This window comes from Hesperophylax consimilis, chromosome 17 (genome assembly GCF_061612785.1).
Source record: "Hesperophylax consimilis isolate HC1 chromosome 17, BYU_Hcon_1.0, whole genome shotgun sequence".
Lineage (NCBI taxonomy): Eukaryota > Metazoa > Arthropoda > Insecta > Trichoptera > Limnephilidae > Hesperophylax > Hesperophylax consimilis.
This window is the reverse complement of record NC_142852.1, coordinates 509,228-533,193: the sequence shown is the minus strand read 5'-3', so window position 1 is coordinate 533,193 and position 23,966 is coordinate 509,228. Positions and strand designations below refer to the sequence as shown.

General features: G+C 34.3%; 1 protein-coding gene across 2 annotated transcripts in view; it reads right to left on the bottom strand.

Moving 5' to 3' along the window:
• Positions 1–23,966, bottom strand: part of LOC149415713 (lysosomal alpha-mannosidase-like) — a 57,621-nt gene that overhangs the window by 15,622 nt on the left and 18,033 nt on the right. The window contains exons 3-12 of one of the 2 annotated variants that reach the window (XM_089642177.1): positions 20,881–20,983; positions 20,636–20,717; positions 20,261–20,446; positions 17,514–17,719; positions 15,642–15,778; positions 14,758–14,891; positions 11,060–11,270; positions 10,001–10,079; positions 7,597–7,717; positions 3,231–3,369 (exon numbers count right to left, since the gene is read on the bottom strand). In XM_089642177.1, the coding sequence (XP_089498303.1) occupies positions 3,231–3,369; positions 7,597–7,717; positions 10,001–10,079; positions 11,060–11,270; positions 14,758–14,891; positions 15,642–15,778; positions 17,514–17,719; positions 20,261–20,446; positions 20,636–20,717; positions 20,881–20,983 (1,398 nt within the window). Of the gene's footprint in view, positions 1–3,230; positions 3,370–7,596; positions 7,718–10,000; positions 10,080–11,059; positions 11,271–12,621; positions 12,759–14,757; positions 14,892–15,641; positions 15,779–17,513; positions 17,720–20,260; positions 20,447–20,635; positions 20,718–20,880; positions 20,984–23,966 lie in introns of both variants that reach the window. The other variant, XM_089642176.1, reaches the window with a different exon arrangement.

The following is a 23,966-nucleotide window of genomic DNA, read 5'->3' as shown; positions in this document are numbered from 1 at the left end:
AAGAGCAACCGATATTATCCAAATTTAACTAAGAGCAACCGATATTATCGAAATTTTACCAAGAGCAACCGATATTATCCAAATTTTACTAAGAGCAACCGATATTATCCAAATTTTACTAAGAGCAACCGATATTATCGAAATTTTACCAAGAGCAACCGATATTATCCAAATTTTACTAAGAGCAACCGATATTATCCAAATTTTACTAAGAGCAACCGATATTATCCTCATTTTCTTCAGGCCCCTTAGTAAACCTTCAAAGATGGTTTGAAAGTGAGATATGTAAATACGAATTTTAGAGGGAAAAATTAAGTGAAAATGGGGAAAATATTTAATAAATCACCACCCGTTTGAAGTAGAGCAAAAATCTCTCGCCAACTGCTTTATTTGAATTTAAAGATACACTGTGATTTTTTTCATGCCTATAACATATTAAGAAACGGAACAAAACGTGTTTTAAATAATTTTCGGAGTTTACTTTGCGATTTTTTTCTATCGTGGAAATTTCATATAGTTAACGTTTCGGCGTAACAAATGTATAGATATTATCATCAAAAATAACATATATTTTTTTTGGAGCCTAAAAACTTAAAGAGTGACGAAAAACTTGTTACAAATCGGTAGAAATTGGGTATGTGGGGACTTAATTCTTTTTGTATGATTTTAATTTTTTCCCGAACCAAATGCAAACTAGATAGTGTCTTCAATAAATATATCCATTTTTATTGTAATGTGCGACGTCTATAAGACAAGGGTAATTTTTTTTAAACTGTATGATTTTAACAATTCATCAAATTTCTAAGCTGATTTTCAAGTTCTGTTCAATTTAATATTTCAGAGATCCCTCTCAAATCACGCAAATTGAATTATTGACATACAGACTGAGCCACAGCATAGAGTGGCGGGGTACAGCTAGTAATCTACAAGCCAAAAATGTGTGTATTCTTGGTATACCTTATATTGTAGGTAATAGGCACTAAAATCGCTTGACAAACGCAGTCTAGAAACGTTCGATTTCAAGCACAAAACTGGTATTTATTTATTTTGTAAAAAAATTTATAAGAAAGCAAAAAAGTTAATGAAATGAAACTGTTACAGATAATCTTAGCTATAATAATGTATTTTTTTAAAGTTGTTTTCTAAACGCGTTCATACATTTCTATTGAAAAAATGTTTTTTTTGGTAGCTTACATTTATATTTTTTCTTAAGTAATTTATTTTTTTGTTTGTATTCTACTCAAGCAAAACGATAGGAAAACCTTCAATTTATCTAAAGTATATTTTTTGGTATTCATAATGTTTACTAATTCGTTATCAAGATTAATCAAAATAGTGATTTGGCATTAAGCTTCGCCTTAATAAAGAATAACATTTATATTGCATGAATAACATAAATATTCGCACATTTCAGAACACCTTCGTAACCTTCACTGGCTCAAGTGCCCTGAAAGAATCCAGTACAAATTGTTCTGGGTCGTGTTTAAATCCATCAATGAAATGGCCCCACCCTACATCTCTGAACTATGCTTCCCGGAAAACACTGGTCTGAGGCAGTCAACTCTTAGATCAGCAACATCATCAGCTGTAGGCAGACTGATGGAACCTAAGCGCAAGCCAAATACTAAGTTTGGTGAAGTCTTGGAATAAACTCCCTCCGGAACTAAGATCCATAACAAGTCCAACAGAATTCAGGTCTAAACTAAAAACTTACCTTTTTAAGCTGTCATACCCTTAAATTAAATATACCATTCCTAAGAGAAAGTCCAGTTATATTCAATTTTCCAATTAAGTTCTAAATCCTGTATCTAAATTTCGCTAATAAACAATTAGATAATGTTAATTAAGTGTTAATCTCAAGTGACCTACCAGGTAAGTATTGTACTGTATGTTGTAACATAGATAGATCACTGTAGAAATGTGTTATTAGTTTGTACAGCGCCCTTGAGGTGATTTTGCACAAAAACGGCGCTATACAAGTTATCCAATTTTTAAAACTTCCGATTTAGTTGTCCGGGTTAAATCTTCCCCAAAGGAAAAACTTAACCCTTCCACTCACTTTTCCACAAATGATCATCTAGTCAATCAACATTATGTAAATGCATTATATAAGCAAAATAAATACAAAACAATACAAGAACAACACGTCAACTCACCAGAGATCAAATGGGAAAATAATTCACCGACTCCAGATATTTTCAAATCAGAGGGTTCGGCTCGGTAGAACTTCTAACAGAGCCTATAAATCCTACTGATCCCTCAACATAAATATTTAAAAAATCTTTTGTTATCCTACATGTATTCAAAATGACCGACTTTTGCATCTTTATATATAATTTTTTTGATAGATCTAATACGCCTAAATTTTTAATTAGAGAGCTAGGTATAATGCCAGTAGCCGAAATAACGAATGGTAATATTTTTATAGTCTGAGAATGCCAAATTCTTTTTATTTCATTTCCTAAATCTGTGTATTTTCTTATTTTTTCATTAACAGATTTTTGAATATTACAGGAATTTGGAATAGCGACATCAATGATATAAGTTTTTTTTTTTTTAATTTTGTCATGTAAAACTATATCCGGTCTATTATGACTAATCGCTCGGTCTGTTAGTACCTATAGTTTTATCATAATATATTTTATAAAAATCGTTTTCTAAAAATGAATTTGGTTCGTATTCATAATATGGTATTATATTACGGCAGTCAATCAAGTTATGTTTAATTACCAAATTTTGGTGAATTATTTTTAAAACTTGATTGTGCCTAAATGTATACTCGGACGGTGCTAATATAGAACATCCCGATATAATATGTTCTATAGTTTCCGGAAAAGCCAAACATTTTCTACACAAATCATCAATTTGATTTGTATCTTTGATTATGTGCTTCCTATAATTTTTAGTATTAATGACTCTATCCTGAATGGCAAGCATAAATCCTTCTATTTCTGCGCTCAACTCTCCAATACTCAACCATTTGTTTGACGAAATTTTGTCAACATACGTTTGGTTGAGATAATTGAAGTGTTTTGCGTGTAAAATTTTATTTGACCAGGAATCTAATAATTCCTGGTTGGGATTTATAAAAATGTTGGCATTCTCATCGTATAAATTTAAAGGTGTAATATTTCTATCTGCCTTGCAAATTATTTTGTGCATTTCTGAGCTATGAGCTTATTATTGCATCCTTCGATACCTGCTGCTGTCAGATTTGTTTGTCCACTTACGATAAAGTTTGTAGACTGTTCGGAGACGTCGCATTCTGTCACATTCAGAGCGCACATGGTCAGGGAGAGGTACGGGACATTGGCTCTAGGAACATCATGGCGTCTCTCTACGTAGGCTGGTTTCTCGGACATCAGCTTGCTGCAATATAGAAACAGGGAATGTAATTGATCAGTGTTTTATTATAAGCATTCATTATTACTAGAGATGGCAAAATTTCGTTTTAACTAAAAACGCGAAAAAAATTTTATGGTTCGAAAATAGGGCATTTATAAGTTTTCTTTGCGTTTCAAGGCATTTGAAAGTATTTCCAGTGATTTATATTTCGCGAATTAACGCGAAAAACGTGATTTTGGCCGTATTTCAGCTAAATTATTCTATTTAGCGAAATAGGCGCGAATTTCCTAAAAATACCGGGTATTGACTGACATGCGTACGAGAATGAAGGAGCCCACTATTGAAACGTGCGCAATGCTATCATTCAATCAGTAAAATGCCTTTTCCATTGTTTTTTGTATTTACCTGTATTTCAAATATGCCTACTTTATTTCATTTTTGGAAGCCTGTCCTACCTCTTTTTACAATTTTGTTACTATTTTATGTGTAAATATTTAATATTTTTAATTTATACTGTACGCTGAATTTAAACGCTTTCCGAGAATATAGCGTATTTCAGAAGTCAAAGAACCATACAAATTGGAGAAGCTGATACAGTAATATTTAGTCCAGTACAACTAAAGAATAATTGAGAAAAATGCATAAGGAAGGTAGTTTCATGTGAATGTGCAGGGAAAAGTATTATGCCTACTTTATTTCATTTTTGGAAGCCTTTCCTACGATTTTTTATAAATTTGTTACTATTTTATGTGTAAATATTTAATATTTTTGTACTGTAGGCTAAAATTGCTTTTTGACATGACACAATTTGTGCGAAATAAATGACGCCTATTGATGTTAATCGCAATCTGCATTTGTTGTGTTTGTGTTCGACCCGTACTTAGAGTTTCCTTCCTTATTAATTTAATATTAAAATTAATTATTTATAATCTTTCCGATGGAAATACTTGCAAATGAAGGTTAAGCATATATTTTACCAAAAATACTTAAAATATGCGCTAAAAACATTCAGGAAATACATTTTTTTCTATTTTGCAACAAAACGCTAAATTATGCCTCAAAATGCTATAAAACGCTAAATTTCCAATTTTTAATGCTAAAAAATCTGAGAATTAATGCTAAATTTTGCCATCTCTAATTATTACCCGTCCAAATTTAAAAAAATCTCAAATGATTGAAACGAGGATTGAACCTGCAGCCTTCTGATTGCCGGTCAGCTACTCTTCCATTAGGCTACGTCGACTTATTCAATTCAATGTCTACTCATAGATATTCATTAATGTATTTATTTTAATATCAACGGTATAAAATATACCATATACAGTAAATTAAAAACAATGACATCAGAAAATATACAATCGACAGAAACTCTAGATGGATATAAAAAGTTAGAGATACAAGTACATGCAAAACTTACAGGTAGACTAGGTTAGATTAGTATTGATTGAAATATATGATAGTATAGATACATGATATAATATATTAAAATAGCTAAAATGTATGCATTTCTATTCAGGTTTTGGTTGAAATTAGTTAAGTGCCAATCAAGCTATTTTTATTGACCCAAGTTTCCTCTGTTGCCCCAGGCAGTTCATTTTATATACATATTTATTTGAATTTTTACGTAAGTATGAGTGGAATTACATTTTATTGGCCATGATTTAAAAGATATGATATTAAAACCTTTTTGTACCTAGCTTCTGTGCAGTTAAACAGATCCGCTACATCTGCGTACCTATTACTAATTTAAGGCCCGAACAAACCGCCGCTTTCAAAGCGCGTCCGCGATCCCGTGCACGGTGGCGGGCGATCAGATGTTGTGTATGAACTTGTAGCAACGTGTTCACATCGAAGCGTTCTCTGATTGGCCGCGGCGTCCTGTGCAGCGTCTGGACGCGGCGATCAGTTGCTGCTTGCAGGATCTGCACGCTGCACGCAACGTAATTATCTCCGAGTTTGTGGTATTTCTCATGATGTCGGATACAAATACAGAGAGAATGATCAACGAAATTAGCATCTGCCGATGGTTTTTTCATGTTTTCAGCAATTAAATTACAATTATTATCACTTTCGATATAAAATATAATAAAAATAATCGATTAGCTATGAATATTCATATTTTTTCCGATATTAAATCGCTTATTTTGAGATGTGTATTGACTAAACAGCACCGGAACGCGTGTATTTTTTTAGCAGAGTTCTATGTTTATATTTTGTACAAAAGAAGTTGTAATTATTATATATTATGTGTTCGATTAATTTGTTTTATGTAAGTGTAAACCATTCTTAAGAATTTTGTCCCCATTAATCTGATATTTAAAATATTGAAATCGAAAGAAACTCTTGTAATTGAAATTCATTAAAAAATAGTTAATTCAAATATACATAAATTCTAACAAAATTGCATTATGGGTTTCATTTTATCCTACCAACCCGTCGAAATTATTTATCTTACCAAACCGTCTTATAAGTAAATTTACACTTTTCAGGGGCTTTTTCACCATCTTCCCAATAGCTTATCTACCCTAATAAAGAATATTATTAAAATTAAAATAAAATACATGCAGTGGTTAAAAAAATCGGCCAACTTATCCAATATATAGCCACTATACATAGGTTCGATTACCGAATTATAAACTCCAACTTAATAAATAAATAAACCGTAAATCGTAAATCGAAAATATTCGTTATTAGGGTAGATAAGCTACTATCTTCATCATCTGCAATAGCCGCTAGAAGTAATAATTCTTCTTCATATTCGTCTCCAAACATGATTATGATTATTGAAATGGTTCCCGCTCCGAGCTATACCTACCACACAACCGACACGAACGTACGAGTGCCACGGACGCCAGCTGATCGCTAGTTGATCGCTAGTTTGGTGTGAACGGTTCTGCACGCACACAGGACGCTCACCGTGAACGCCATCGCGGACGCAAAATGATCGCGGCGGTTTGGCCTTGCCTTTAATGTAATCTAGGTACAAGCGAGTGTTTGAAATGTTCAGTCTTAGAATTGTTTCAATTAAAGAGGGTTTTAGAGCGAGTAGCTCTTATGGGTACATGAAATTCATTGAAGTTAATTAAATCAAGGCTGTCTACACTACCATTTACAATTTTGAACATAAATATTAAGTCGGATTATAATTCTTCGATCTGAGAGTTTTAATAAATTTAATTTTTTCATTAAGTAATTATAGTTTATACTTTCAATGGGAATACCGACGTATGTACCAGTATTTTTCTTGCTTAACCCGGCGTTGATCGACTTTTCTCTACTTTAAATAAATATAATATCCATGTATTACATATATAAAATTTTCTAAATTATAGTGAAAACCGTATCAAATTCTATTGCATAGTTTAGAAGAACTAAGCGCACAAACGGACTATTAAACTATTAAGATATACCAATGCATTTTCACGATTACGAATTTATTAAAAGTGTATCAGGAAACGGCCTGTAATCCCGTTTTTAGTTCATTATGAACTGGGATGTTCCGGAACGTGAACCAGACTACAACATTCCAGAATGTTCCGGGATGATCTGGAATGTTGTGGTCTATTCTATAAATGTCTAGAACGTGAAAGTTCCAGCCCTTCTATCTTCAAAAGTACGCCCTTCAGGTAAAAACGGAAACTTTTTTCATGGATGGAAGATAGAGGGCTACCACACCATATAACTCCCTTGATCGTATTGGGACTCGTTGTACCGTTTGATGACTTATCAGGCGTACCCTGGTTCGTTGGATGAGGTTTTTTTCAAGGTCTTGGCGGCGAATACGTTTGCCCATCTGCTGTCAGATGGGTCGGGTCGGGAGAGACTGGTTGAGGGAGACCCTTTAACCTCTCCAGCCGGACTCTCTCGACCCATCGCCTGTGGTGAAATGTGAGCTTATGTATGAGGTTGTGATACCGTGTTGCCAGCTCGAACCCTCTGAGCTAACATTAACGTATCATTAAAAACCTCAAATAACACATCTGCCCTGATGATGGACACTGCAATGCTGTCCGAAACGTTGGCTAAAGAAGGAGTTAGCGCAACACGGCATAACACCCCAAAAACAAATAACAAAAATAGTTCCTTTAACATTTTTTTTCCAATTTTTTCAATCCTAAAATGTCTTTGATCTGCTTTGAAGAACAGTTTTTTTTTGATACACAAAATCGAATCTGGAATCAGTTCTCATAATATGAGACTTACATTGCAAAATGTCAGAGGCTTTAGGGGTTAAGTTGAGCCGGTACTCACTTCAAGGATTCCTTCATGGTGATGAGACAGTCCTGGACTCCCTGATCAAGCAGTCTGGCATAGTCTCTGGCAACGTGCTGCTTCTCAGTTCCTGTCACGGCGTCGTGGTGCTGCATCACACCTGAGGACATCACCAGCAATACAGTTGCGCATTAGTACATCAGTACATATAAACATATGACAGGCAATCCATTGGCTACGAAGGGGATCAATTTATAATTTCTTCCAGACGACATTAAAAAATCAACCGCATCTATTTTCAATTATCGACCAATTGCTTGGGCCATTTAGTAGTCAATTTCAAAGAAAACATCAGGCGATAAATTGCAACACTGAGGGAATAATACAAGAAGGCGCTGCAAAAATACCTTTGCACGAAGATGTCACCCCAGAAGATAGGTGGAAACTTGAGTGCCAATCGGCCAACGTGGGAAATGCCCATATCATGCAGGACCCCACCGAGAGACAGCCATCAATAGGTTATGGTGCTACCATAGCCGCTGTGCTCACATGATGCACAGTTGGGGCTTTAAAGAGTCGGCGATGTGTGAATGTGGTGCGGTGCAGACAACCGAACATGTGGTTAATGAATGCCCGCTCCATCGGGATTGATGAGGTCCACATGGAGACACCTGAAGGCCCAAGAATGGCTCGCAGACCTAGATGTCCCCTTCTGACCCCCCCACCATACAAAAGAAGAAGACAAAACAAATGGTTTGACTGAGGATTGAACGTTCCTCCCCAGGGACTGGAGTCAACACTGCTAACACATAAGCCAAATCCTAATTGGAAATACCAACCATTATTTCATACGACAACTGCTGTACATTTTTCAATTTAGTCACCCATTTAAGGAAAATGCGTGCATGAGTGTCACCAAAAGTTGAAAGAATGCATTGTCATCGATAACGATTCTATCTGTTGAGTTTCAGCGGACGATCGATATAAAGCCCTGTGTTAATACGATATTGAAGAAATCCGTCATCTATGGTCAGTTAGCGATATTTATGAACACGGTCAGAATTTTATTCCGACAGTAAGTAGGCAAAAGTCGCTATTTTAAACATGGCCTCCAAAGCTGCCAATATGCAAGACTTTTTAAATAGTGACTTTTGTTATGCTAATTAATTGGCTTATTAATGAATGGGGTGAACTAACTAAGCTCTTAGAACTGAAAGATTCGGTCAATTGATTCTATTTCAGCTTCGAGAAAAAAGCCCTTAGTAATGGCTAATAATATCATGAACTAATTAACTCCATTTTTATTGTGGAAAGTGCATGCGGACTGCCAATTTATATTAACGTTTTTTTCCGACTTTTATGTCCGGGTTAAATCTTCTCCACAGGAAAAACTAAACCCTTCCACACACTTTTCCACAAATGATAATCTAGTCAATCAACATTATGCAAGTGCATTATATAAGCCAAATAAATACAAAACAATACAAGTGGGAAAGTGGGAAAATAATTCACCGACTCCAGATATTTTCATATCAGAGGGTTCGGCTCGGTAGAACTCCTAACTGGGCCTATAAATCCTACTAATCCCTCAACATAAATATTTAAAAAATCTTTCGTAATCCTACATGTATTCAAAATGACTGATTTTTACATTTTTATAAATAAATTCTTTGACAGATCTAATACGCCTAATTTTTTTATGAGGAGAGCTAGGTATAATGCCAGTAGCCAAAATAACAAATAGTAATATTTTTATAGTCTGAGAATTCCAAATTCTTTTAATCTCATTTCCTAAATCTGTGTATTTTCTTATTTTTTCAGAAACAGATTTTTGAATATTGCATTATTATTAAATATTATTGTTAATTAATATTATTTCATTTGAATATTGTATATTTATTAGTATTTTTAAGGTTTACATAGCCATCTAATGTTTATGATTGTCAATTCGTAGAGCGATGCGCCGAAGTTGTCAGTGCTCGGGAAATCGGTTTAAAATCATCGGTAGTTTCAATTATCGACCCGAAATTGTAGAGTTATCGATTAATTACGGGTTAATTTCCACTTCCAAGATTTAATTTCATTAATTTATTTAATTTAATCTATGTAAATAAAAATTAAATATTAGTTTGTTCAAAATTTTCTAAAGTTCTTCGCCGATTGCTTTGAAATTTTCACACAACGTTGCAATCGAATACGCGTGTGTTTTTATATACCTATATTATATAGATATCACCTGTCACAGGTAAAAACAGCGCCACCTGTTCGACAAACATGTTTTCTTAACAGCGTCATCTTTTGGACTATTACACACGCTATTGTTTCTCTATCTGCACAGATAGACTGAGCCACAGCAATCTACAGCTAGTCATTCAATAAAAAATAATACAAAATTTAAACCAAATTGGTACTTAGATGTATTTAAAAGTGGATAAATTCTCACCCATTGCCGATCTCAGCATATTCAAGTCAACCTTGTCTTTTTCGTTGAGGTTTGTCATTGCGTAGAGTTGTTTGCAGACCTGGACAGAACAATAAGGTTCAAGCGAGGCACCATGTCGTGTAATAATCAGAATCGAACCGCTAACAATAACACTCCCTGCGTAGATGGCGATAAGGATTAAATTCCCGCCACCTGACCAGCCTACGAGAAGTTCCAAAAGCAACGAACAAGCTCATTATGTAGGCAATTGAAATATTAATAAACATGACAGGAATTCGGTGCTTACTACACCAAAACAAAACGCCGCAAAAATGGAAAAATGAATATTGCTTATTTATTAAGAACCTCTTTAAAAATGGAATTGCAGACCTTTAACGAATGATTTCATAGGTTTTCTGATAAACTTTTTGTTAAATAGGAATGTATTATCACAATGTCGGAAGTCGGAACAAATTAGCAATACTTATTTCTCCGTGTAAATTTACAAAAAAATAATGAATGAAAGTCAAAGGTACTCGGGTTACAAATAACCTGACCATATTTGAAAATCTCTTACTACCACCATAGTAAGCGGGATATGTTGCTTGTGTTGTGATGGAGGACTTAGCCAGCTAAGGAATTGAGTAAACAACGCGTGGGTGGAACCCAAACGCTGACTTGATGGATACTGTAACGCTGACCGAAACGTTGCGTTGGCTAAAGAAAGGTGTTCCTCAAGGATCTCTTTTGAGACCAATTCTATTACAGTACATACAATTTGATATAATGTTATATTTTTTATAGATCTGCCCATAGACATATAACATGATGGACTTGCCCTAATATACAATCTGGGTATCATTTCGACAAGCTGTAGGCAAACCACGTGACCATATTTTTGGATTCGAGAATGCTTTAAATAAACTACGGCATTAGAAGTACGTTGACCGCCATATAGCGCACATTGAAATAACGAACCCTGCGCTCTAATTGGTCAAAAAATATATCATTTAAATTAAATCACGATAATACTTTCAGATAACTCAATTCTGAACCCAATCCCACACCTCATAAAATTACCTGCAGAATGTTGTTCCCTTTTCTCTCAAAGTACTTGAGAGTGGGGCGGGAGGAAAAGTAGCCGGTCCAGTAGGAATTTCCATCAGAGGCATAAGGGAAGAAGTCATCCTGCTTGGTGGGCAGTGTCACGTTAGCATCATGAACCGCCTTTATGTAGCAAGACGGGTTGGAGTAAAATAGTTTGACTTTGGGTTCGTTGGTGTTAACGTATCTGAAATAATAATAAATAAGTATTTATCACTGAATATTATAATTGACTACCTGACGTGTACCCGGTGTCACTAGGGGACACATAAATGATTTTGTAAAATACGACAATATAAATTGTACCACCTCTTTTTATCAATGTGATGTAAATAATAAGTTATGATAAGAGAGATATCAAAAAATTTGCAAAAAAATTTACTGAATATATGTAGCCATTTTGGGCAAACTACGTATGATAGATTACATTCTATTTTGGTAAATGTGTAAACAAATTATCTGGTGGGACGGTACAATTTACAAAAACATAATTTTGCAAAAAAACAATTAAGTTATCAAGAAAATAGAATCAAATGGCGTACTGCGAAAATTTTCAAAATCAGTATGTTTGTCAAAAAGGTGCATGCAATTTTTGCAATTTTCAAAACTATAATGTAAATAATATAATATTTTAAATAAATAATAATCTCATATTAGATCTATCAAAAAATTTATATTTAAAAATGCGAAAATCAGTCATTTTAAATACATGTAGGATTACGAAAGATTTTTTAAATATATTTATGTTGAGGGATCAGTAGGATTTATAGGCCCTGTTAGGAGTTCTACCGAGCCGAACCCTCTGATATGAAAATATCTGGAGTCGGTGAATTATTTTCTCATTTGATCTCTGGTGAGTTGACGTGTTGTTCTTGTATTGATTTGTATTTATTTTGCTTATATAATGCACTTGCATAATATTGATTGACTAGATGATCATTTGTGGAAAAGTGTGTGGAAGGGTTTAGTTTTTCTTATGGGGAAGATTTAACCCGGACATAAAATCGGAAAAATAATCATACAAACATAGGATTTTTTAATAGGTAAAAAATACTAACATATTTTACACAATAACATGCTAACATTAATTTTAAACACCACACATGCACGATATGGCAAGCAATCCATTGGCTACGAGGGGATCAATTTATAATATGAATATTGTATAGTTTTGTCCATATTAAAACTCAATTATTTAAAGAAAGGCATACAAATACGGTATTGGATTGAACTTATTAAACTTGTTCCACTATTATAACGCAATAAGTGGTACGTGTAGAGCAGATTCGGTGGTTTTGGTTAAAGTGTTGAGAGTTGGAGTTCAGTTGGAGGTCAAAAAGCGGAACCAATTTTTTCGTTTCATGTCTCATCTAAATGTAATACATCAATGTATCTAGATTGATACGTTTAAGCTAATGAGATAATTAGAAACGTATTGTTGAAAACTGTCTACAGAACTACTGGTGTATTTATGTTGATAAGTGAAAATGTTACTTTTCTTCTTTTGAAATACAAATAAATAGGCAAAACTGACTCACTTTATCAGCTTGTCCATGTTTTTATACCACATGTCTGCATGCATATAGGTAAAGTCACCCCCCATGGTCACCGTCAGATGGCTCGTTTTGTAAGCGTCTCTCTCGTAGGCTATATACCCGTCCATAAACGCCTTGGCCTGGCGCACAACAACATACAACAGGCATAAGCACAACATAAACATGGCATAATATAATATACATAGATACAAGAACATGTAATTTGACAAAATCTCTCATAAATCTACCAGAATGAAGTTTCTAGCGGTGTTCCTCAAGGATCTCATTTAAGGTTAAACGCAACGCTCGTAATATTCTACGTGTTCATAGATGGCGTAATTAATTAATTTGATTAAAATTCGCTTTTTGCAAGGTATTGCTTTACAGTATTAAGACAAATTATATGTTTGCGCCCGCATATACGCAATATGAATATGAATAAATAGTTTTGTCTATATAAAAACTCAATTATATCGAGAAAGGCATGCAAATACAATATTGGATTGAATAATCGGTACAATATTGTATTTGTATGCCTTTCTCGAAAGAATTGAGTTTTTAAACGAACAAAACTATTGATTCATATTCATATTGCGTATATACGGGCGCAAACAAATGATTTTTCTTAATATTGTAAAGAAATACTTTGCAAAAGCGTATTTTAATAAAATTATTTAATTAACGCCATCTATGAACACGTAGAATATAACAAGCGTTGCGTTTAACCTTAAGACCAATTCTAGCACAATATATACAGTTTGATATTATAATGTTACATTTTTTATAAATCTACCAGAATGAAGTTTTTAGCGGTGTTCCTCAAGGATCTTATTTAAGACCAATTCTATTACAATATATCCGATGTTATATTTTTAAAGATCTGCCGTCTGGCTTTAGAATAAAGTTTTTAGCGGTGTTCCTCAAGGATCTCTTTTGAGACCAATTCTATTACAGTACATACAATTTGATTTAATGTTATATTTTTCATAGATCTGCCCATAGATATATAACATGATGGATTTGCCCTTACATACAATCTGGGTATCATTTCGACGAGCTGTAGGCAAAACACGTGACCATATTTTTGGATTCGAGAATGCTTTAAATAAATTACGACATTAGTCTACGTTGACCGCCATAGAGCGCACATTGAAATAACCAACCCTGCGCTCTAATTGGTCAAAAAATATATCATTTAAATGAAATTCACAGTATTTGATTTGGAAAAGTAAATACTTCCCGCTTTAGAAATCCTACAAGTATGCCGTGATTTTTGACGAGTCTGCGCCACTTGTATTATATTTTTATTCAAATAATACATTTTAAACAAGAACAACACAGTATTGTTGTGATCGCTAACATCGGCTGTAAGAGTCAAACGTCCGACAGTGATCTCTGGCATGTGGTTTTTCTACTCACACCTATGGAGACACCTTAAAACTACATATCCTAACAAAAACTACACACTCTAAAAACATCTGTTGAATGGCATATTTATTATTACTGCATAAAAAATTACAAATACAACAATTTTTATAGTATGTTGTGGCCTCTGGGCTTAAGAATGAAGTTATTGCGGAGTTCTTCAAGGATATCATTTAAGACCACTCTTTATTAATTCCATTCTTAAGCCTATGTAAATTCATTTTTTCCTTACTCCTGATAAAATTGTAAATATTTTTAGCTAATGGTAATTATTATTACACGCCCATGACTTAAAATGATCAACGTATTGTGAACGCTCCGAGTGGGGTCTGTATACTATGAGATGCAAAATTTCTTGATGCTACTTGAAATTTGGTCAATACGAGTTGAAAAGTTAGAAGCAAATGTTTAAGTTGTGAGAATAAATAAATGAAAGTCATGAATACCGAGTAAATATTTATAGAATTTTCTTATAACAGACATTATTATAAATATAATACTTTTTCACCAAGCAATAAAAAATATATAAATAAACATGAACAATACTTTATACAGGCACCAGCGCAGTTCTCCAAATCCCTTTTTGCAAAATTAATACAACATTTAAAAATTATTGTTATTGATTTTGAACAAAAACTCCTAAAAACAGATGCATTGGACAGACAAGCTCAAAATTTTGGCAAAGCATTTCCAAATCACCATTTTTGGACTCACTTAATCATTTTATCCAAGTTTTTGAACCAAGAATTAGCTTCTTGATAGTGGAAATCCTCTCCCATCGTCAGCACCACATTGCTGGTCATGTACGCGTCATGCTGCTTCTCAATATAGTCCAGAAAAGCCTTAACCTAGATTGGACAATACGGCGTGTCAGCAAATAAGGAGGAAAAAAAGACAATAATGAAAAAACTGGAGCCATTGATAATCTTATCAACATCGGTTCTTATGGTATGGCATGGAGAGTGCTGGTCATTCCTAGAAACGCCGTTACTCCTGACGTTTCTGTGTAGTTCATTTTATCTGCGGCATTGGCCTCCACACCTAAGGTTAGGTTAGGTTAGGTTAGCTTTCACTACTTACACCATTGTGCCTTTATTTTTTAAGTGAAAGAATGCAACCATTATCATTTCGTAGCTTCTGGCAGTGTTCCCCAAGGAACTAACTTAGGACTGCTTCTGTTTCTTTTATGGCGCCCATGTCTGCACAGTGTAAAGACATTGAAACTGTATCGTCAGCCTGTTGGGCAGCGTTGTGAGGTGGGTAAAGGCAGGAGTTATAGGAAAAAAATTATTGAAGAGGCCCGGATAATATGAAGAGGAAACAATATTAGATACAACTATTGAGCTGTGTTTAACAGTTAGAATTAGAAAGTCATTTTGAATTACCCTGGTCTTTGGTATACGTCTCGATATTATGACCTTGAGAAAAGCTTCGACTCGAATCAAACGTACTTATGATGTACACTGAAAAGGTTTTCTTAACAAACTGTTGGTATATACTCCATACTATCAGACAGGGACATGTAATCGATTGGAGAATGCAGGAACATAGTTGCGTCAATAGGAATTGTTAGTAAATAATACAGTTTATTTGGTTACCTTGACATCGACGTTATAATCGGGACTATTGACGTCATCAATAATGGGGTCATCAGAGCAGAGAACGTCGAAGCAGAAACCAGGAGGTGGCGCGTACGTGTTGAACATTATCCCTGTGAACAGGTCCGATGGAGCACCTGTAGATAAAGTAATGACAGGTTAGTAGCTGAGAGGACAAATACGTCGTGTTCAAACTTCAAAGGTCGGAGTATTTCCGCTAGTATTTTATTAGACAAATGTATTAAAAGCGTTAATGTCACTGCACTTTTAGTCATATCATAAAAAAAAATTGTAAAAAAAACGAATTTTATATTTTTTTCTTAAATTGCCGTCGGAACCTTTCATTTCGAACTTTTTTTTTTGCACTTTGTAGTTTTTCTGTGGTTATCTTCTAGATTTGATTAAAAAGCGTGGTGTTTTCTCTTTCTAGCAGCGTTTGGACCATATTTCTCACCATGACATAAGGGAGCTAAAGGGAGATGCGACGATTTGTATGAGACCTACGTGAGCTATCGATATAAGACCTACGTGAGCTATTTGTATGAGACCTACGTGAGCTATTTGTATGAGACCTACGTGAGCTATTTTAATGAGACCTACATGAGCTATTTCCATGAGACCTACGTGAGCTATTTTAATGAGACCTACGTGAGCTATTTGTATGAGACCTACGTGAGCTATTTGTATGAGACCTACGTGAGCTATTTGTATGAGACCTATGTGAGCTATTCCCCAAAATCTAACAAATAATTCACTTTTTGTGTATTCGTAAACACCATTTAATTTTTACAAATTTAATATAAATATAATTTAATAACGTTATTTTTAAGTTCTGCAATTATTTTAGTTTTTTTGTAATTATTGTGACAGCGGCAATTTTGAAACTGTGGCTAGGCCATTTTAATATGACTTATTTCATAGACATATGAATATTAGTAGACCTGCCCTAAGTGATTAAAAGCGTATTATCCCCACTCCCCATACCGGTTCCATTGGAACCGGCTGGGCTGGCGTATGGCCTCAAGTGAAATTTGAAAACGTGACGTCATCATTCTTGTGCGAACTATGGTCGAGGCATCATCGGTTCATTTTACGAAATAACACGGCAAAATATTGACTTGTACTATGAATACTTGTAAAAATAGATGTGAAAAAGAGAATAAACCCAATTGTCGTATTACATTCCATATATAAGCAATATTTTACTTTATTTTAAGCATATTCACATCGTATTATATAGATCAGTTTTAGAAACATATTATACTATCACATCGAGAAACGTCTGGACGCGAAACACAAAGCTGGTTGGTTGCTGGGAAGTAAATTATGAACATTTATAAAAGTGTCTTAACTAAATACTTAAACGAAATATTCGACTCTGAAAATACAACCGAATTTTTTTGCCGAATTTGGACTTCGCAAATTTGTTCATAACGTGGCGAGTAATTTGCGCTCCCATGTAAAAATGTCTATTCATTCAAAAGCAGATTTTACTTTTAAGAATTAAATGGTGATATTATAATGCGAGATGCCTATTTACTGTCAGATGGATTTATTGACGAATCACAGTCAGCCTTACGCCCTTCGTTCTTCAACAGTTGATTTTACCCCTCGCCATTATCTTCTCGTCTATTAATTCCTATGTCTGTGGACTTATTTATATGATTCTATTTACCTCCTCCCAATTTCGATTTTTATAATATCTAAAATGATTTATTACCGGTTAAACCGATTTACTAAAAAGGGCGAGAAAAGTTGTTATTTTTCGTAAAAGAGGCATTTCTGCTTAGAAATTAGTGTAATCGATGGGGTTTACTTGTTGAAAAAATTCTAAACAGTAATTTATATATTTTTAAATGATAAAATTCTGACCTAAATCATCACTCCCCCTCCACATCATCTCCATCTCCTTGTTGGCGATCCTGTTCTTCTTATCCTGGTAGTCTGCCCTGCCCAGGAGAAGTCCGTCGTACCCCATCGCAGCGAAAAGGTTGGCCTGCTCGCGCGAGTGTCCGAACGGGTCGATCTGCCAGCCAGCTCTTGGACGACCGCACGCACCGAATGTATCGTTCAATTTCCTGAAAAATGCAAAAAAAAAATTAGAGCTAAAACACACTTCGCATACAAAATTTAAATACAGATTTAAAAACAAAAATTGCGATTTTACTTCACATGTTTTGTTAATTTTATTTTTTGATTATTGAAAAAATGAGGTAGGTTCTTAGGTACGTAAATTTTAAGCTTAAAATCTAATTAAATACATTTATTATGTAAGTTTGATGAATCAATTGCATCTACTAACGCTGTCTGACTGGAGAATTATGTTTTATTTTTTTATTTTTATTTATTTGAGAAAATCAACAGATTATTTACATATATAAGAATAAACTAAATAATAAAGATAAAATCCAATAACAGATTTTCACTTAAAATTATAATAATAATAAAGAATATTAAAACAAAAAACTAAGGGTTCTGTACCCGTGGCCTGAGAAATTTACGAAAAATACAAAATTGTAAATAATAAATAAAAAATAATAACAGATCTAGGAACACAAATAAATTAAAATTTAAAGTTAACTGATATACTAATAACCAGCTAAATTTCAAAAAATTAAATTTAACTGATTTACTAATAACCAGCTAAAATTCAAAACATAATGTATTGTAAAATTTCAACACAGCAGCAATCAATTAAAGCACTACACAATAGCAATAATAACAATATAATAAATGTATACCTACAACTAAATTGAACACATGAGTATAAATTGGAAGGTAAGTAACTGGAAAGGATTCAAAGCAATAACATGATAACTTCCAGTAGAATATTTAAAATCATTTAATGTTAAAAACTTTTCATGTTAAACCTGGTTGGGTTGCTCAGAGTCATTAACAACTTAATTGACATTCCTTCCATTGTTACCACTATTAAATTCAATGTGCCGACTAGGAACACAACAAAAAATGTGACATTCTTCTGCAATACATACACAACCAACTATCAGACACACTCACTAACCAATATGATGCATAATCTGGGCAACAACAAAGAATGTTAAAAAATAGGATACATGATTTTAAGCTCAACCCGTAAAATTATTCCTCCTCATGTACTCTTAAAAATTGAATATAACAAATCCTGATACAGGAGAAATATATTGGGGCTATGCATTGATAAACACCTAACTTTTAAACAGCATATTCAAGAGAATTAGTGAGAAATAAAAATCAATTTATTTCACCAAACTTTAAAACCACACAAATGCAAAACTATAACATATATATACCAAGCCATAAAAAACTACAATAATCTCATTAAAAACTATTGTCAACCGATCAGAACAAATAAATTAAATAAATAAAAATTTAAAAAAAAACTTAAATTAAACATTAACATCGAAAAATCTATATTCTATACAAAAATATTATTACAACATAAAACCTATCTAAGAATCGTGGCTCACTTATCAGACACAAGAACTCCTCTTTTCTGATAAGGTATACATAAACAATGATGATTTAAAATGTAATATTGTTAAATATTTATGTATCTATATTCCTTATATTACAATTTTAAAAATATCATATCTGTTACCAAATAAAACTAAAAATGGTCTATATTATAGCCTCGTACATTCACATTTAAACTACTTGATTGGAATCTGGGGAAATTCATATGAAATATTTATAAATAAACTACAGGTAACACAAAACAAAGTAATCAAAAAGCTATTTCACTTCAAACCTAGAACATCCACAAAAAAATTATATATTGAAACAATATTATTAACATTAAGAAAATTATATGAATATAATACATGTCTCCTTATTTACAAAATAAATAATTAACTCATACATACAAATAAAGAACTCATTAAAACGTCCCAAATACCCACACACTTTACACGGCAACACTATAAAAAACATTTAAACACCATACATACTCATTATGGCAAGCAATCCATTGGTTACGATGCGATGGGAGCAACATATATAATTGCTTCCCAGACAAAATAAAAAATTAAAAAAGTGTAGGTACATTTAAAAAAAATTGTTTAGTTTTATGCTCAATCAACAAAACAATGAAAGTGAATAATATCGTAGTGTAATATATTTATGTGTAATGTATTAGTTATTTCTAGTTAAATAAGTGAAAATGTAATTTTCTTTCATCTAGAATAAAAAAAATATATATATTTTTTTTAAACAAAACAAATTTGGTGGTACTATTGGTTTACAAACTAATTTTAATTGGTTACTTCTTTTACATGTAAACCACTCTCTAAGCACTCCTGGAACTAATAAGAACAAACTTTGAAAGTTTCAGCGATATCGGTCGACTACTTTTCGAGTTTTGCGAGTGTAAACTATTTTTTCACAGTGTGCCATGTTTGGATTTTGTCATTAATGATTCTAGTTTCTTTCGGTAGTCGATTTAAGAAAGTTCTTCCTTGGTAAGTATAATAATTTTGTGCAAAGGAAGTATATTGTTGGGAAAGGAAAAATATGTTGAATTTGCTTTTCAATTTTAGTTTGGTTTCATTTAATGTCAAATAATTCCCTTTAATTTTAATTAATTCGGTTGTTCAGTTAGTTATAACACATCAAACGCCTACCGTAGTCCCCAAGTAAACTGGTCCACGATACTCTGATAGTGTGTTGTGGCTTCGTCGTTCATAGACCAGGCTCCTCCGGCGAACTCCAACCGCCCCTCGTTAACAAGTCTCTTCACGATGTGTCGTTTCTGATCGTCCTGTTCTTGCCACCATTTCCAGAAGAAGGCCGTCTCCACGTACACGAACCTGAACACACAAGATGTTGTGTAACATGCTCGTTTAATATGTTATGCTCACATTGAAAAGATCTGCAAATCAGCCACAAAGATTTTGGGGTTTGTCATTCACGATAATGAATTCCAGTGATTTTTTTTTTGCACTTTGGTTCAATACAATAACATTAGTAAATTATTTAAACAATAATAAGTTCATTACCTTCTGGATGGATCCTTGAGCAGAGCGTCCACAACGGAGTCGAGGATGTATTGAACACCCGCTCGCTGCGTATTCGTATTGCCTGGAAAACAATACTGTATAATAGACAGGTGAAACCAATTTGGGAGGCGGTTTTAGGTACCGCCGCCCCGGGAATCATTTATTGGATAACCACACGTGGCAAAGCTACGGCCGGTGTATTTATAATAATATACAGCCTTATTGATAATATTGTGGGAACTTACTTCCATAGTAATACTGGTCCAGTGTCTTCAGCCAGCCCACGTCGTCGTGAGTATGCGCGATTAGATGGACATTCAGGACGCCCTCTGTGATGGGGTGGCACGACTAGAAAACCAAAAATACAATTGAGTGGGGTATCACAGGGCTCCCCTCTTGGGCCACTCTTATTCTTATCCAACTAACTAACTAAACATCACGCCGTTTAACCGCATCTGTCTTTGCAAAAGCTGCTCGCGTCATTTACATGCATACATCATCTCATAATACTGTTATTCTGATATTTGACATGACCCAACTCAAGTATTTTATTCACTTGATCGTTTTTTGTCTTCCTCGGGCGTCCCGACTTTGTCTACCATTCACTTTCCTGTCATGTTTTCTCTTATACATTCCCTTTTCATATCGTTTACATTTGGTGATTTTAGCACATAAGGATTACAATTGTACCTCGTTCAGTCTACTTTCATCCAGATTAAATGTTGATTCGCTTTCACGTCCCTACCATTAGATAAAGGTTCCCTAGTATGTATTATTGTAACAAACATACTACGGTTTCAGACTACAATTTTGTTGTTAATAGACTTACACACCACTGGTAACTCGTATGCAATGTAAGCTGATGTTTTTAATACGATAAATAAAGATAAAACATTTCAGCAGTGCTTATTTTAATGATATCACTGCATAACACGTTTTTTGATTGTTCTTTTATTTATTTTATTAACTTTGTACAACGTGTACTCTTTTTTCTTTTTAACTTATTCAATCTTATAATTTTTCCTTTTTTTATTTTGTAATAACGTTCTGTATGTAAATGTCATTTGTACCAATAATTCTAAATAGATCCTTCATCTGCCAGTTTCATGCTTCAAAGCCACAAATCAGTGTTGATATCCGCAGTCCATTGCGAATTTGGCAGCCATCTCTGGTCCGGAGCCCCTAAATACCTGAAAAAAACCCTTGACTCTGTGCAGAAACGGGCGGTCCGTTTGATAGATTCCCCAATCTTAACAAACGGACTGCAATCTTTAGAGCACAGGCGTCAGGTAGGTATGCTGTCCTTGTTCTATCGGTATTACAATGGAAGATGCTCTGAGGAACTAGCGTCATTGATCCCTTCGGCACCGGTGCGTAGTCGGGATACACGCCAAACGCGCGCCCAACATTTGTACACGGTTGACACTTGTCACATGAGAACGGGTCGCTTCTACGATTCGTTCTTAAGTTCAACAGCTCGGCTGTGGAACGAACTGCCAGCCTCTGTGTTTCCTCTCTCCTACAACATGGGACTCTTCAAGACCCATGTTCACTCCTTCCTCTCAACAAAAAGACCCTCCACACAGCATCCCCAAAGATGACATAGGCCCTGAGGGAAATTATTTTCTTCAGGGCCTCCTGTGTGGAGTTAATATAAAGAACTCTTAGGACAGCTTGGAAACAATTCGAACAATTCTTCAAATTTCATTTTTTTGGTTCTGTGAAAGTCCAATTTCTGTTCTGTTATTATATCATTATAGGCTAGCTGCTACACAAAACTGAAATAATAACAGAACTTGAAAAAATCTTTCACAGAACTTGAAAATTAACTTAGAAATTTGAAGAATTGTTTAAACTCTCCGAAAGAACAAGAAAAAAGTCGTCTTCTAGTCCTTAATTCTGCATTCTCTTGTCTTTCTAAATCCCAATCGGCCTTTCATTTAATGCAAATAAAACACCTATTTTGTGTAAAACCACGGGTTTTAAAATAATATATTTAGCGACCGGTTTCGCTCTGCTCAATCATCATCATTCCCACTTTTCCTGATCACCGAGTCAGTTGATGCTTTTTCGCTTTCGATATACATATAAGTCATTAGTCTACATAATTTTCTGCCAGTTTCTTTTATTCCTTTGTACCAATGTAAATGAACCAGCACCTTCTGATTGCCGGTCAGGTGCACTTGAACCACTGTGCTACGTCGACTTATTTTTAACCGCCAAATAATTCAATAAATACTAGTACCTATTTCATTCAACAATTATTGCTTTTTAGATTTTTTTACCTGAAAACAACCAACTTTGTGCAATTCCATTTCAAGATTTTTTTCAATTTAAATTTGTGTTTCAGATAAATAATTACTGCTTATAATAATTTGTTATCCTTTGTGCTTTGCATAAAACCTTGCCTTGTAAACATATGTTTACCTTTACTAAATATTAATAATGTAAATGTATTCTATTGCCCTTTATCTTGCTGTTTACCTCTTACGACACTATGTATTTCTTGTTTAGTATTAATTTTTAACCTTGAGTAAAGCGAAACCGGTTTGTAAATAGATTAATCTAAAACTCGTAGTTTTACACAAAATTAGTTTTAATTTTTTAGAAAATATGACAAACCATAAAGTGATTGCTTTCTACAATAATATAATAATATCGTTTTAAATTGACTTTTGGAGTAAGATTAGTTTAGTATCTTGTTTTATTTACTCCTATGTAAAATTCGTGGCTGGGCGACTTTCGAAGAGTAAAATTTTTGCTTGGAGTTGTATCAGACCGGCTCAAGTATCGGGGATCCATAGAAGCCCGAGTAAATCAGGCCTCCAAGAAGTTGGGCGTCTTGTACAGGGCTAGGAGATTCTTCAACAGTGACCAGCTGCTGACCCTGTACAAGTCTCAAGTCCGCCCAACTATTGAATTTGGAAGCCACCTTTGGGCTGGTGCCCCAAAATACTTGATAAACCTGCTTGAGTCTATGCAAAGGAGAGAGATCCGTCTGATTGACAATCCGTTGTTAACAGACCGATTGCCTTCTCTAATGCATAGACGCAATGTAGACATGCTGTGTCTGTTCTACAGGTATTTCAATGGAGCCTGCTCCAAGGAGCTAGCAGCATTGATTCCTGATGCACCGGTGCACGAACACGGACACGAACTGAACACCCGTTCACGGTTGACGTTGGCTTCATGAGAACGGGCCGTTTTTACGACTCGTTTTTGTGTAAGTCGGCTCGTATGTGGAACGAGCTACCGGCATCTGTTTTTCCTCCCTCCTATAATCCGAGCCTCTTCAAGGCCCGCATTAACAAATCCCTTCCTACAGCCCCTA